This window comes from Antrostomus carolinensis, unplaced genomic scaffold (genome assembly GCF_000700745.2).
Source record: "Antrostomus carolinensis isolate BGI_N321 unplaced genomic scaffold, ASM70074v2 scaffold18181, whole genome shotgun sequence".
NCBI classification, from domain to species: domain Eukaryota; kingdom Metazoa; phylum Chordata; class Aves; order Caprimulgiformes; family Caprimulgidae; genus Antrostomus; species Antrostomus carolinensis.
Window position 1 is genome coordinate 31,746 of NW_010296452.1, and position 16,650 is coordinate 48,395.

At 37.8% G+C, this 16,650-nt stretch overlaps 1 protein-coding gene across 1 annotated transcript in view; it reads left to right on the forward strand.

Annotated features, from left to right (window-relative positions):
• Positions 1-404: 404 nt before the first annotated feature.
• The window catches only part of ADCY7 (adenylate cyclase 7), a 30,866-nt gene continuing 14,620 nt past the window's right edge, over positions 405-16,650 (forward strand). The window contains exons 1-10 of the mRNA XM_029087545.1: positions 405-575; positions 1,845-2,045; positions 4,355-4,519; positions 5,328-5,477; positions 7,595-7,743; positions 8,062-8,173; positions 10,513-10,640; positions 10,900-11,058; positions 14,530-14,662; positions 15,959-16,144. Of these exons, the coding sequence (XP_028943378.1) occupies positions 405-575; positions 1,845-2,045; positions 4,355-4,519; positions 5,328-5,477; positions 7,595-7,743; positions 8,062-8,173; positions 10,513-10,640; positions 10,900-11,058; positions 14,530-14,662; positions 15,959-16,144 (1,554 nt within the window). The remainder of the gene's footprint in view (positions 576-1,844; positions 2,046-4,354; positions 4,520-5,327; positions 5,478-7,594; positions 7,744-8,061; positions 8,174-10,512; positions 10,641-10,899; positions 11,059-14,529; positions 14,663-15,958; positions 16,145-16,650) is intronic.

The window sequence follows — 16,650 nt, forward strand, 5'->3', positions numbered from 1 at the left end:
GGAGCACTGTGTACACTTAACTGAATACATTAATTTAATAATACTGTCTCTCTGCAGAGTTCATCCCAGGAAGTGAGATTCAAGCTTATGGAAAGGAGTTAGAGACTTCCAAAATAATAATTAAAAACCGCAAGCCAAAACCTTCTATCTGCATGAGCTGACCTAGAGCCGATGAGGAACTGCCTGTTGTTCTGAGGAGGCTAACTCTTTTGCGTTTGGTTGCATTGGGAATCTGAAGTTAATGCTCATGAGAAGTAAAATCAGAGGACGTGGGTTACTCGATGTACCTGAAGATTGCAGAGGCAGCAGTGAAAAGACAGAACTTCTCTTTGAAGCAGTAGCTCCATCTGTGTCTTATTGTGTGCACTGGGAACTGAGAGAAATAGCAGCCAACCTGGGAAAAAATGCCAGCTAAAGGTAAATATTTCTTCAACGAAAATGACGACTGCAGGATATCAGACCCGCTCTATGAGAAGTACTGCTATACAAGCCAGCAGCATCCGCTCCTGCTGTTGCTGCTCTTCATTGCAATCGTCTTCTGGACTACTCTAATTATAATCTTTTTTGTCACTGATGTAAGTATACTTTTTTCATTGTGTTTGATGTTATCAAAGATGATGAGGAATCACTGTAACAGCACACAAAACATTCCTGGCTAAATAGTTTTTTAAGCCACATGGCACCAAAGTTGCAGTGTTGAAAGAAATCAAGTAGTTGTGTATGTAATGCTGTGTGTGCTTTTGAAGGGAGAAGGAAGAGAGGAGACAGTGTTGTCAGACACATGCACAGTAACTATAAGGATTGTTCTTTCCTTCCTGTATGTTATGAACAAATCATAATCTATGCTAAATGGTAGCTACGGTAGTAAGGAAGTAATAAAAAGGCTAAGGAAGGAACAAGAACATAAGTTAAAATGTCCTGTATTTCTCCTATTTTCTCTTTAGAGTAATCTAAGAAGTACAAAATAATGCAGTGATTCATTGCCTATGAATTCATGAGGTGATTTTTTTTTAAAGATATGTAGATATTCATTCCTATTCTTTTTTTTTTAAGGAATAAAAACACAACAGTGATCTCCCAGTACAACGGGTGATCCATTGCATCAATAGTTAGCAAAGATCAGGGATCCTATATGCATAGGAAAGATACAGTTTAAAGAATTTTTCATTGTGTAGCATAACATGATTTTCTGTAAAGAAATAAGGTATTCTTCAAGCCAGCCCAGTTGACAGGTGGTAAAAAGGAGAATTGATTTGAAGATAATGTTGTAAAAAGGTAATAAAGGAAGCTGTTGTAATCCTTCATTGCCTTCTAACACTGCTTTCCAAGTACTGTTCTTCATGATAAAGTGTCTTTAAGTCTCTCTTTAGCAGCAAATCTCATCTTACCAATTGTGTGTGTATCCCTTTTTGCTTTTATTTCTAAAAAAAGAAAGAAGTAGAAATACTGTTTGTATATTACAAGTTGTCTGCTGTAAAACTTAGGAAAAAGCTGATACTTTCCTTTCTAGCAAAGCTTGAGCTCCTTAAATGCATTTCCTTGGGCACATCTGCATCGTACAATACAGGATAGTTACAACTTAGCTTAAAAGGCAAAACCACGAATGTGGGAAATAATAACAGAACTGGGGTAGACTGGGTATTTATAATAGTAGTTATTATATTATCTCTGTATGTGTGAATATCAGAAGGTGTTAATGCTGCCACAGCTACACTACATAGGAGCTCAGGCTAGCATATTTCAAAGCTATCTAAGCTGTTTCCAGGACAGTTATAGATGCATTTTCCATTTTTTTCTAGAGGGGACATTTAAACTAAATATAACACTTTGTTTTGCTTTTGCAGGAGGCATATTATCATCTTGCCTTCATTATTGCAGTATGTGCTGCTCTTGTCATATTTGCAGTCATGTACTTACTTTTATGCATTGAATCCCTGTTTCGGAGATGGCTAACGTTATTTGGAATTATGATTTGGATTTGCTTCTTAATCATAGGATATGTATCCCTTTTTGAAAAAGAAAACGATTATCAGCTGTGGGAACAGGTATGTATATCTTGTACATTCAGGTACTTAAATAAAACAGCTAGCCAGTATAGATGAATGTCTTTGTGTGCGTTATTTTTTCTGAATGTTATAACTGCAAACTGCATAATAATTTTTTTTTGAGATTTAGGTTCACTTTTCTAAACTGCTTTTATTGGTTTATTATACTCAATTTTACTTTGTATTTTTTATTATACTGAAAATACAGTTCAGCTGAGAAAATTTGATAACTACCTAAATCTATACGGGAACTGCATCTTTAAGTTGTAATTTAATTGTATTTTTATTTAAGATTTTTGCGAAATCTTAATTACTATGAATTCATGTTTAAGAGAATTTTTCATTAATAATACTTGCTTTGTTAATTTACATGGGTCAAAGTGGTGCTCAAGAAATGTATAAAAGACTCTAGAGCTGGGTGTGCCATAGGGAGCATGTTTTTAAACCAGTGAGAGAGGTGAAGTGAACAATAAGAATTAATGACACATCCTGGCATAGCTGGGTGTGGCTAAAGTTCATTGCTTAGTATCTCTGATCAGAAGACGGGCGATTTCATGATGCCAAAAATATAATAATCTGTAGGAAACTCCTCCTAAGCTCTCATAATGTAAACAGAAGAGTTTTTAATGAAATAAAAATGTCTTTTTATCTTGTTTTACTGACTCTTCCCCTTCCCCTCTTTATTTCAAATAAAGAAAGATATAAATTATCAGTTAAACAACCAAAATCTGATTTGTATTATGGCCTGGATCCAGCAACATGTATTTACAGTTGCTATTCAGTATTCTTTAACTTAAGGAAGAAGCTATTACCTTAGGAAAAATCAAAATTTACTGTTCTTAACTGTAAGTAAAACATGTGACGATGCAAGAGTTGGTTTTGTCGCATTCAGTGCTGCAAGCCCATGTCTTGTGTTGTTGTCATGTTCTAGTAATTCATTAGTGTTGATTTAAAGCCTAAAATTTAAGGAGACTCTAGATTAGAAAGTAGAAGTGAATAGGTTCATTTCAGACTTTCATCTCAAGTTATGAATTTATCACTAGTTACAGCTACTGTTTAAGTGCAGGTATGACCTTTGCTTATCCATGCTTATAAAACTATTACACAGAGTTCAGAATATTGTGTGATAGGGGTTGAATGTATGGCAGAAAAAGATCTTTTTAGTCCATGTAAAATAGTGAAGATGAACATGAAAAGATTACTTTTGTTGAATAAAAACTTTTATTTGCTTGTTTGTTTGTTTGCTGTTATCCCAACCAAGTTATCTATTCTGGCAAAACATCTAAGTGCATTCTGGGCCTTGAGACTTCCTTGAAGGAAGCTCATGTCTGGAATGGCACAAGTTGGACTGCAATTATGAAGTGGAGCTGAGCCAGGAACCCTGCAATATTTTCCTCTTATCAGGGTTGTTAGTTTCCATATATATGGGCTAAACACTATAACAAATCTATAAATATGGATTTAAGTTTTATAGACCTTCCTTTTGATCCCTAGCAGTTTAGCGGACCATTGTGATTTCGCAAAATCTGTGCAGCTAAATATGTAGTTAGTGGCAATAATGATTATTCTCTCATGTCAGCACCAGGAAGCATGGGTTGGATTTTTGGTTTTTATAAAATATAGACTTAATACACACACATAGTCAGGTGATGTTAAAATTAGAATAATAACTTGGAGAAGGTGAGAAATCTGATTTGATTCGATATTGCTGTCCTTACAACACATTGTTCCTGATATGTGATGTAGAAACCACATTTTCAGCTGTAATGGATAAATTAAGGATGAAAGGCAAAGACAACCAAAAAATATTAAAGGTGATACATCACATTAAACTGTCTTATCTATGAATCTATACCTGCTAATTCCCTCAAAGCTTTTAGGCCTACCACTGTCCTTCTGTTTTAAACTGTGCTTTTGAAATGAAAGAATCATAGTTGGAAGGGACCTCAGGAGATCATCCAGTCCAACCCCCCTGCCAAAGCAGGTTCCCTAAAAGTTGCACAGGAAAGCATCCAGGTGGGTTTGGAACATCTCCAGAGATGGAGACTCCACACCCTCTCTGGCCAGCCTGTTCCAGGGCTCCGACACCCTCACAGGAAAGAAGTTTTTCCTTAAGTTTGTCTGGAACTTTCGGTGTTCCAGTTTTTGCCATTTGCCCATTGCCTATATGTCAGTATTTAATTGTTCAGCCTGAAAATGAGCAAGAATCCTGCTCCTTTCCTCCTTATTCTGAAGTGATTTTTGGCAGGCACCTAATAACATGTATGTGTGATGCTTTTCTTTTTTTTTTTCTCTCTTTCTTTCCAAAGGTTCCATTCTTTCTATTCATAATCTTCACAGTTTATACCATGCTACCCTTTGGGATGAGAGGTGCTGTCATAATTAGTGTTCTTTCTGCTCTCTCCCATATTATTGTTCTAAGCATTGTGGTAAGCATGACTTCTCAGGAAAATAAGGAATCCATGCTGTTTCAGGTAAGGAAATACTACTTGGTTAAGTAATTAAATATCCTAGTTGTATTACCATTTGATATTGGCATAACTCTCCCGTTTAGAAAAGTTCCAAACTTCCACATGGATGTTCCCAATTAATGGATTTGGAGCTTGGGCCCAATGTGTTTTGCATGCTAATTGCAATTATTTTCATTTATAATGCATTTTGGTTTTCTGACCTAAGTGGAAGAAGCAGAATTATTATTTTAATTTTTTAACTAAGTTACTGAAACTTTGACAAACTTAGTCACAATCATACTTCCCAATCGGTGCTGTTTCAGATGGATCCTATCTAACTTCATCTGGCACTGCCTACAGGGTGGATCAAAAGGGCCATTGCTGCCCTGGGGAGTCAGCAGGGCCTGGGAATGCTACTGGGTGCTTTCAGGGTTCCCAACACTTATTAATAGGGTGTGTTCAAAGGAGCACCCCAGCTCTTTTGATGTAGGTGTGTGTCAGACTTCACACAGCATGCTGATGCATGAGTTCGTAGACTGGTTTCTCCCTAAATCAAACACTGGTGCCTGCAAATAAATGTGAAATGATATAGCAGAATTTTCTGATTCATTCCATTACTGTATGGTTGTACAAGAATGCCTGTGACTGTGAAAGTTAGCTTGTGTTTCCCAGGTACATCCTGACTAATTGCAACACTATGATTTGGTGTGTGACAGGGTAAGAGAAAAATTGAATATGGCCTGGGATCGATGGTTTTTAAGGGACTAGTATGTGTATCGGTGAAGTATCAGTGACTGTTCTGCAGTACATAAATGTTTTTCTTCCTGTGCAGCTCCTTGCCAATGCTGTCATTTTTCTTTGTGGTAACTTGATGGGTGCATTTCACAAACGCCAAATGCAGGTTGCTTCGTGGGATTTGTATAGATACACATTAAAGTGCATTCAGGTCCGAATGAAATTGAAAATTGAAAAGAGGCAACAAGTAAGTGAACTAACTCATGTTACACATTGCTTGTTTTCATTTCTAAAGTCCACATAATTTTATGAGGTTGGTGACTAATGCATGTTGAAAGGCTTGGTCCAATCTTTGTGATACCCACCTAGTGTCAAAAATAAAAGTTGTGCCATTTGTAACAAAAGAAGGAAGTTAAAGGGAGGAAGCTGTTCTCTGTGGCTTGTCTGTATGAAAATCACAGTATTTGTAACAGGAATGTAACTGCCAGTTATTTTAGCTACTTTTTTCCTGGTATAAAATGCTACAGAGACTGACCCAAGGTAACCAAAAGAACAAATACTGGTAAGGTAATTCCAGCTGTTAGCTTCTTGCTTACCTTGGTTGCATTTTTTTTTTTTAATTCTCAAATATTATTTGTTCTTGTATTTTCTTGTCTCACAAACTGTTTTTCTTTTGCTAGAAGGAGAAAATTGGAGCCTATGGGAGAAAAAAAAATATCATATAATACATTACAGTATTTGAGTATGACCGTTTATTTCCATAGACTGCAGTGGTATTTAAAGAATAAGCAAGGGACATGAATATCTTACTGAGGAAGAATTGTAAAGTATCAAAGCTGAAACTAGGGCGCCTTTCCTCCTTATCCTGGTGTAAGTAGGGTTCAGAATAGCAGCTCTAGAATGCTGACGTGTACAGAGTTCTCTGCCCACCAGTTATTAAATAAAAGGAAGGGGCTGAAAAGTGACTGACTTGATCAAATTGAAAAGAAGAAAATGGCAGACTGCTAGTGTGATCTGTCCTCTGATGGTAATCGTTTGAGATGAGATGACAAATGTGCATGAAAGTCCTGGCAGAATTTCCCCACACAGCAGCCAGAGAAGCATCTAATCAGCTTACACAGGCAGTGTGCTCTTGTTCTTTGGGCGATGTGGTAACTTGCATGGGTTGTTTTTTTTAATGGTTGCTTGTTTGAAGTGTAGATGTGCTTAAGTCTCTGGACAGCTTTCTTTTCATCTGTGTTGTAATTTGTCACACAATTTTTTGAGTCTCCTTTTTGCCACCCACTTTTTCTCTGTGAAAACTATGTGAGAAATGCAGTTCAGGGTTCATATCAGTTCCTTGAAAACTGTGTAATGTGTCAGCCTCAAATGGCCCCGTTACATTCACCGGGGCTCTGCTCACAGTTTAAATTGTTCCCCAAGGTTGCCTCTCCTTAGAATGAAAGTGCTGGTGGTGAAGGAGGTGTTTCTGTTTCTGGGGGCAGTCTCAAACTCAACTGCTGTCTACACCTAGTGTAGTCCAGTAGTAGATGCTCAAGGAGTCCCTCTTCCCACTGGGATCCCAAGGCATTTCTTTTTGGCGGCAGGTACTGGTTAAGTAACCCTGGCAGCTTACTGCCATCTGTATGCTGCTGCATCGGGTATTTGGGAAAAGGGGAGAAAGATTTGGTCCAAAGGGACAGCATTTGACTCAGTTACACAATGTGTTGACCTTGCTGGTGATGTCATCTGAAAAAGTTCCTGCTTGCAGCTGCTCGATGCAACATTTCCTCTTCTGTGGTGTCTCTGGGGTGGTAGAGCCCTTCCTGGGTTAAAAGTACTCTCTTTTTGTCTTCCTCTTCTGCCTGGCACAATTTATCAGGGTCATCTTTGAAGAACAGGCTTTTAAGTCAAAGCCAGTGTAAAACAGTCAACACTTTTGTATCTGTTGCTGCTTTTCCAGCATTTGGGAATTCATAAGGGTTTTTAATACTGCATAGATTGTTCATTATAGAATATAAGTTTTTACTAGAAGCTTTATCAGACAATGCTAACATAACACAGAGATTGGTGGAAACAATAAGTTTTCATTTATCCAGAAATTGTAGTGCTGAATACTGAATTGTGGTGTGTTTCATGGTTATGGAGAGCTGTCATGTCTAGGTCACAAGGAACAAAAACTCTTAACTGTAAAATCAGTGATTTTGAGAGCAGAAATGTAAAAGTATTTTCTGGAAAACGTGACAGGCATTGCTTAAAAACTATTTGAATAAAGACATTTTATTTTTTTAATTCCTTCTTACGGTCACTAAAATCCTGCAGTTTTAAATTTACTGTGTTATGCATTTTTCATCATACTTTTTTTTTTTTTGCTTCTCCTTTTAGGAAAATTTGCTTTTGTCCATACTGCCAGCTCATATCTCTATGGAAATGAAGCTAGCAATCATAGAGCGACTAAAGGAGACTAATGATAATAGACAAATGCATGACAACAACTTCCACAGTCTATATGTAAAAAGGCACCAAAATGTTAGGTAAGTGGAAACTCTAGAAGTAATTGTATTAATATAAGCTGCTGATTCTTAGCAGTGTATCTGGTCCAGTGAAACTAAAATTTGGAGGTGAACTTTCACGCTGAAGTGAGCTGCTTTCCTGTTTTGGGAAGATAAAGTGTCCTGAACTGATGTGCTGTCTTCTGAATCAGCTGAGATACTTGAGCCCTTTTTTTCTGGAGTTGTTTTCCAAAGAGAGAGGTGCTTTCTGTTAAATGTGTTTTAATATTTAAGCTCTCTGTGGAACAGATGTATCTTCACCTCTCAATTTTGTTGTTTTTTCCTTTTGTTCTTGCCTAGCATTCTTTATGCAGACATCGTAGGATTTACTCGCCTTGCCAGTGACTGCTCTCCTAAGGAGCTAGTAGTGATGCTGAATGAACTTTTTGGAAAGTTTGATCAGATTGCAAAGGTAGGTGTTAGTTTGTTGTGCAGTAGGGATAAAGACCTCCACTGGAAAAACAAGGAGTCTTTTCTGCAAGATGGAAGGCAGTTGGTGTTAGTGCTTCTGAAGTCAGGAAAGGAAGACTGCTTTGGCTTTAAAGCTAACTAGCAAAATCACATGAAAACAAAATTTAAAACAAAAATAGGAAATTTAGCAGGTTGTTACTGTAATGCCAATTCTTCAGTCTGGAAGTTTGTCTGTATTGTTCAGGGAATTGTCTGGTGGCAATAATGATTGTAATAGGGCTGTAAGAGATACTGTGTACAAGCTCTGTTGAGGAGCTTTGCTGTGTTCAGTTAGGATTGTTTTTTGGCTGTACAAATGAAGAACTCTCAGGCTCACCTTTAAATTAATAATTTCAGTCACATTGCATCAGACCAAGGAGTTCTTTAGCTCAGAAGTAGTAATTTGTAATGGATAATTACAGAAAAGCACAGGAATGGGAAGTAGGTTAAAATGGTCCCTATTAAGGCACCCTCACTCTAGAACCTTCAGGCTGCAGTAGTTCTGACCAATTCCAAGTGCTGTTTGACGTTAATTTATTTGCAGCTGTAATCACAAAGTGAATTCTCAGGTTACAGGGACTGTATCATATACATTTTTGCATGATTGACTCTGTGTGATGATTTCTGTCATCTAAAACTGACCCTAATCTTGCATATACGTTCTGTCATATCCATTGATTTTTCTGTTAGTATTATCAGGCAAATATGCTTTTAGGTAAATAAACACTGCATTTGTTACATCCTATGTGGCATCAAAAAACCAAATACCAACCCAAATTCTGGTTGTAGAAATTTAGTATTTAGCATAAGTCAGGACTAGTGACTACCTACCAAAACTTCCCATGGTTGAAAGATGTTGATTTGATTTCATAATTGAGTATATTTGGATATACTGAATGCAGATTAGGAAATTAATTGTAAAATCTTGTTTTTGTGAAATTCTAAAAATTTTTCAGAAAAAGTGGGAAAACTCTAAAATTATTAATATAGCAGAGGAGTGAAATTGCTTTAATTAAACCTTTATGGATGCCATTGAATAAACTCTTAAGTATATCACTGATTAAAGCCTGTCTAAAATCCTAGTTAGCCTTTTTTGACTAAATGACATTGCTAATCTTTGTATGTATATGAGTTCAGTTGCTGTTAAAACTTCAAGTACTGGAAAATGAGTGTCATACTAACTGTATTGTAATTGTGCTGTTGTGAAGCAGCTATTAAGAACACACAGAATAAGTCATGTCATCTTAGGTGCCACCAGCTTTTTATGCTACGGTAGAAGCTGAGGTTAAAGACATTTGGTCATTTTTTGTAACTGTTCTTAAGATACAAAAATAGAAAAGATTCCAGATTTTGAGTGATATGTTTTAATTTCTCACTCCGGTTTGCAAATTGCACTGTTTAAAAATGTCTGGATTTAGTGAGTCAAGGTCTTTTGCAACTCTGTGGTTGACCCGTAAGAAGAGATTCCTGCTTTTTGTGTTATTTTTATTCTGCTGGGGAATATTCTCGGTCATCTTTTCCGTAATGTAAAGATGTTGTAGGCTTCAATTTACCTAATAAATGTTGATGGCTAACCTGGATGTTGAAGTCTAACAGCTCTAATCTAGGGCTAGATTCCCCTGTTGATCTCTGAAACTAAAGCACAAGGCTATCTAAGCTCATCGCTTGCTGCAATGCTCAGAACCTCCTGGATGATTTACGATGGTGGAGAGCGATGGATATTGTATTCAAGCTTTCACTGATGAGGAAGAACAGCTTAGTTTGGTAAAAAAAAAAGCTTTCATTGATGAGGAAGAACAGCTTAGTTTGGTAAACTGTCACTGATTTGGGCTGTTTGTAAATTAGGGTGTTTTGGTGCTGAGCTGTTCGTGCAGGAGGGAGGGTTGGGCAGCTGAAGGTGTCAGCTGGCCCAAGTTAAGCCAGCTCTGCTCATCAGTAGAACAGGTACAGCCTCCCAGAATTAGCCCTGGCTTGCTTGCAACCTTTGTAGTTAAAATTCTTCGGTAATGTTTTAACAGAAGACAGTTAAGAGCAATTTGCTCTTCCCCTTTTCTCTCTCCAGCCAGTAATGGGCAGCACTATCCTCTGTTGCACAGTTAGGAAAAAGTTTTCTGCTGCCAGCTAGTGTTGCGGGTTTTTTGTCAGCAATAGCAAAGTGTGTGCTGGCTTCCTCTTCAGTCATACTTGAAACAAAAAAACCTATTTTGCTTCTGTAAAGCTACAAGGTTGGCCATCTTAATTCCTAACTTCTCATTTTTTCTTCATTTTTTCCTGTTAAATATGTTTACTGTAATTTCACAGGAGAATGAATGCATGAGAATAAAAATCCTGGGAGACTGTTACTACTGTGTCTCTGGCCTACCTGTGTCCTTACCGGTTCATGCCAGGAACTGTGTTAAAATGGGACTCGACATGTGTGAAGCAATAAAGTAAGTATAGCACAGAAGACTTCTTAATGTATCAAGCTATTAAGATATTGAGTGATGTAATTCTTAGTTTTCTTGTCAGCATTCAAAGTGTGTTTGTTAGCTGTGGTTGGATAGTTATGCATTAGATCGTAAGTTTGTCTCTTGTGTTTGCTACTAAGTGTGTAATGAGACTAAACCTTAACGGATCTCCAGGAGGAGGAGAGAAAATTAAAAGTGTAACTCTTATCAGAATCAAAAGTGTAACCTCCTCCCTCCACAGGCAAGTGAGAGAAGCCACAGGAGTGGATATCAACATGAGGGTTGGTATTCATTCTGGGAACGTGCTGTGCGGCGTGATCGGCCTCCGGAAGTGGCAGTATGACGTCTGGTCGCACGATGTGTCCCTGGCAAACCGCATGGAGTCTGCGGGTGTACCTGGGTGAGCATCTTCCCTGTCGGTGCTCATTCACTCTGTCATGGTTTTAATAGTCCTGGTTTATGAGTCTGGAATTTGTAACTGTGCCATGACACAAATCCTCATAATGAGGTGATGAAAGTAGGACAAATGTGTGTGCCTACCAGAGCTGTAAAATGTTAGTATTTTCTGATTCTGTTTTAAATAATCTATAAAATTCTATTCTTAGGCAAGTGACCACTGCTTGACTTTCCCTTCATTGGAGAAATTTGTGCATCTTCAGCAGTGCATTGTGTTAACTTAGTTAATTCATATTGTGCAAATACCATATTTGTAAATTTAGCTAAAGAATAGATATGGTACTTATGTTGACAAGGCAAAGCTGCATATTTACCTACTGTTTCTGTTAATATCCATCAGTCTCACTTGATTTGTATTAGCTCTGTATTCACCACTCCCCACTCCTCAAGGAAACCCAGCTCAGAAATGAAAATGCATCCTGATGAGGAGCACCCAAGCAAGGAGAGTTTGGAGCTGTTGGTTGTTGCATGTTCTCTCTGCATAGCATTTGCCATAGGCAGAAGGAGAGGGAAACTGAGTAGCCCTGAGTGGATGGCAAAGCAGTAGTGTAAGTTGCCATGTGCTGCTGAGCAGTGCAGAGGGTTGGGTCTGAGGCTGATACCTTTTTGAAGGCAGCATGCTGCCTTTTTGAAGATGCTTATTGAAAAGTACAAATATAAATGTTTTTAAAAAAACCACTAGCATTTTATATTTTCCTCATTTAGGAAAATTTTTTTTCTAAGTTGAACTTGGAGATTAGAATTCAGCTAAGAAACTTTTTTTTTGGTAGCCAGCACCAAAAAAGACCGTATTAAGAGATTCCCTTTTTCCATTCCCAAATGAGACTGCGATTTTGTAGGTTGTTGGTAGTCTGTGCAAATTAGTACTTATTAATTGAATGACATTCATGTGGCTATATGCTTAAGCATTAAAGTATTGGTTTCTCTTTGAAAGTGATTCTAACCAGTGACATTATAGGGTTTCTTATTATTTCTGTGCCTCAGAAGCTTTTAGGTATATGCTTGTAAGGTAAAAATTTCTGCAAAGTGGTAAGGGAATATGAAACAGAAAGAAAACTAATAGGAGCCTGGTTAACAGTTGCATTACCTTCCAGGTTGAATGTTTTAGTGTGTTGACTCACCATGATTAAACAAGAATATAGAGTTGTAAAGTTTCTTCTGTTGGTAAAGCAAACACGACTCTGAATATGACACAAACCCATCCTTTTCTTAGTTAGGTTTAGGACCATTGCCCAATCTTGAAAACTTTGATTATTCCTTTACATTCTTCATGCTTATGTTTGATGATCTGTTAAAGAATAAAGCTGGTTTAGGTTGGCGTGCTGATTCTAAAACATTGCACTTAATCTTACATGTATCTATACATGTCTAGCACTCACTTATCATTCGTGGATGACTGAGCTTTATAGGGAGGATGGGTTTCTATTTGTTATGTAAATGTTATGTTATATTTATTTCCTGCTCCGCAGCAAAATGATGTGTCTGGGATTCCCCGTTCCAATGTTAGATAGTTTCGCTCCTTTGGAAGCAGAAGTTTTGTCATTGGGAGCAGTTTGAGGTTTTTATTTAAAACAGGAAGTATGTATGTTTTGGGTGTCTATAAATGAAGGGATTGTAAAGACTTTTGAAAGGATGCAGAAAAACTTTAGGTTTTGTAAATATTTTATTTCCATTTACAGAGAATCCTTGTTTATATTCTATCTGATTTTAAAAATTACTTGCTTTCATAACAATGCCAAACACTAGTAAAGCAGAAAGGACTAGCATAAAACCAAAATAAAAAATGCATTTATGATCAATTCTCTCTAATATGTATATACCTGAAAGATCAGACTATGTTATTCTCAGGCCTGTTAGCATAGGAAATTGAGTGCAGCGTGTTAGGTATTCTGCACTAGCGTGGTTAAATGCAATAGTGCATGTTACAGCTTGCCTTGGTTATATGCTGCTCCTGGAATCTAGTAAGCATTAGTAACTGCTGAGAAATCATCAGCGTAGTAATTTAAATTGAAAGAAGTTTGCAGTAAGATCTGACATTTACGTCAGTGTGTGAAGAGGGGCGAAGAAGCTTGGGAAATGGAAAATGGTGGATAGTGAACAAATGTTCTGCCTTTTGAGGTGAGTGGAAAACCACAGAAAACTTGCTGCAGTACTTGACTCTGTTTTAAGGCTCAGTTAATAAAGACATCACACAGTATGTCTCAGTCCCTATGGGAGAAAATGATGCTTTAGAGCAAACTTTAAAATTTCAGGTTTCAAGGCTCACCTTGATTGCAAAACTGCATATTCAAGGTAACAATTAAAAACCCATTTTTTTCAGACAGTTACCAGTAAACAAATAAACCCACACATCCTTTATATTCCAAAACACTTACCTTTTGGCTCCAAAAGGATTGAGGAATTTCCTGTTCTTCCTTGTGGGAAGCCACAGCCAGTGATCTCCAGGTCTTGGCTAAATTATCGTTGGGCAAACCTACATGCAGCATAAGGAAGTAGAGGAGGATGGGACAGTGATCCCCTTGCTCTCTGTAGTTAGGCAGGAGTGTTGCACACTGTCAGCTTCCATTCTGGAAATGTTCTATTCCCAGCTCCGTGCTGACGGATTGTAGGACCAACAGCACAGTGTTTAACCCCTCTGTGCCAAAGCAAAGTGAGAAAAGCTGTGGGAAGATGAACAACGAGAAGAGAGAGTATAAAAAAAGAAATGCTGTTTTATGAGCACACTCGGGTTCCTTGTTGAGAAACTCTATGGAAAGTTAATACCCAGAATTTATATTGAAATACGTGATTTGGGATACTGAACTAAATTATGTTTAAGGGAAAGTGTGAATGGGTACAGAAAAATACTGGCTGCTCCCCTTAGAAGTGTGTTGCTGTTATGCTCTCCTCTGATTGTTCCAGTCAGAAAAGACTGACTTTCAGAATTATTGTCCTAGTTGACAAAAAACCTTTTTTGGCTTTTTTTCCAGACTTTGTAACCATCTCCTCCCCTCCTCCTGCGTTTCTAGCATAAGACAGTCCTCGCTTGTGTTTTCTTTGTGAGCTTTCCTTGTGGCTCTTGCCATCTGAAACAACCTGCCTGTGAGTCTGTCTTGTCAGTCATCAGATCTCCTTTGATCACATTTCTTCTTGTTTCTTACAGGTCTCTGCTTATTTCAATTTGATTTTATACCGATACTGTCTCATTCTGGGAAGTGTTTTTTAGCATACCTGGTACGAAAGATGTGCGATTAAGAACTGCAGTAAAGGATTGTAAATATGTTTTTTAAGTACTGGCATGATTTTGCAGTTGCTGCCAAAGCACAAGATGGCTGAAAAGCAGAAATGTCAGCAGTAGCCATTGAAATGTAAATGAAATGCTTAATGTGACCTTTCTGTAAGTGTTTGGGTCTCTTGTTTGTTCTCCCCTTCTCAGCCGTGTACACATCACTGAAGCAACGTTAAATCACCTAGGCAAAGCTTATGAAGTAGAAGAAGGGAATGGACACCTGAGGGATCCTTACCTTGAATCCATGAATATCAAAACCTACTTAGTGGTCGATCCAAGGGTATGTGTATGTTTTTAAACATGTATATTTATTCAAATATTTACATACATTTTAAGTACATAGGTGTCTGCAGTCCATATACTTTTCAGGAACAGAATTAAAGCATGGTATGAGTCATCTGAGTAGCTTGGACTTGGGACTTCAGATCTGAAAGCACGTTTTGTGACATGACTATTAGCTTGAAGGTAGTAGGTGTTCTGCTAAAACCTCTTATGTGGTGCACACAGAGTAAAAATACATATTTTACTATGTATTTGTGTGAAGTGTGTCTCAGAAATCTAGGTCAAAAGGTGAGATGAAGTAATGAAAGAATACTTGTGCTGTGTGGCCACTTTCAGATAAAATATTCCCTGTAAAATAGGGAATATAAAATAGCTCCTGACGTCTTCGATGTGAGATTCACCTTCTTTTCAGTGTGTAAAGATAGAAGCTGTTAGTTGCCCCTTTAGAGCCTGGTAACTGCAAACACACGGAGTATTGCTATATTGAATTGGCTTGTGGTTAATGAGTAGAATATTTCAAAAGAAAAAAGAATGAAAATTACGAACTTCTTTCCTTCAGGATCTTTACGGGAAGGAACAGTCTAGAGCCACTTTGAATTAGCAAGAGCTCAATCTTACCTTTGTTGCATGTTTATGTACTGAACACTGCAATCCCCCCTGCATGTTCGCAACACACATTCTCAGAATGAGTTTCTACATCTATTAAAATGGTGCCTGCTCACTTGAAGACACCTGTGACATGTCAGACAATAACCAGCCATCGATGTATCTGCTTATTCTGTAGTTTCAGCTTCCTTTTAGGCCCGCAAGGGTATTGCTGTATGCCCTGTATGTACGGCCTGACTCTGCATCTCTGATGTAGGGATATAATCTAATGTCGAGTCTGTAATTTGTGGGATCTTCTGCCAACCACTGTTTTCATACGCCCTAGCTCAGGAATTGGGAATCTTTTTCCCCTGCTGTTGTGCTGACTGCAAGGTAATTGTATCTCCTCGTAAGATCCTGCGATCTCTCGCATCATCGCAAATAAACCTGGAAGCTTTAATCTTGCAGTGTTACAAGCAAAGGCTTGTAAAGGCAGCTGAAACAAATTCATTATGTCATGATTTGCTTTAGCTCACATTAATTAAATGAGATAAAGGAATCGAGGTTGGCTGACACATTGCTGATATGTGTTTAGAGTCCTTTAAAACAGCTTGATTTTATAGTCCTAAACTACGGAAGTGCAAGAGCTTCATTTCTTTGTAATTTGTGTCATTTTCTGTTTTCTAAATTAGTGTGTTTTTTCTGTTAGTCCAAACAATGCGTATCAAATAATCATCTGCCTAAAACAAGAGTTAATGATGGGCTGAAGATGCGAGCATCTGTTCGGATGACACGTTATTTGGAGTCCTGGGGAGCAGCCAGGCCCTTTGCCCACCTGAACCACAGAGAAAGTGTGAGCAGTGACTCTTCAGGCTCACAGGGAAGGCGAAGAAAGGTGAGGTTTGAAGTAATGATGTCATCCTACAATTGTGAACTGCTGTGGTGTAAAACTTGAAATCTGGCATGGTCTTTGTGGCTGAAGTTCTGCTATTACTCTTGATGTTAAATGTGTACACAGAAGTAAGAAGGTGTCTGTGCAACAACTATTTCTGTCAGAATTTAACAGTATTCAAGCTGCCAATCTCTGGCATGCTATACTCATAGTAAACCTTTAAAGTAAAGCTTTGAAACTATCTTATCCCCCCCCCCTCCACCCCCTCCCGACATTTTTCCATCTTGTGGTCCTGTTTGCTACGTGTAGTTTTGTAAAAAAGATAATTTATCTCAGCCTCCAGATTGCACTCAACATTTACTTAAAATATATAGAAAATAAACAGCCCCTCCACATGCTCCATCTGCAATGGGGTTTTATCAGTAAAGAATTTTTAAGATTAAGAATTCTTAAAATTTTTCAGATTTTAAAATTTAAGAAAACTCATTTTTCTTTCCATCTGCCCGTCC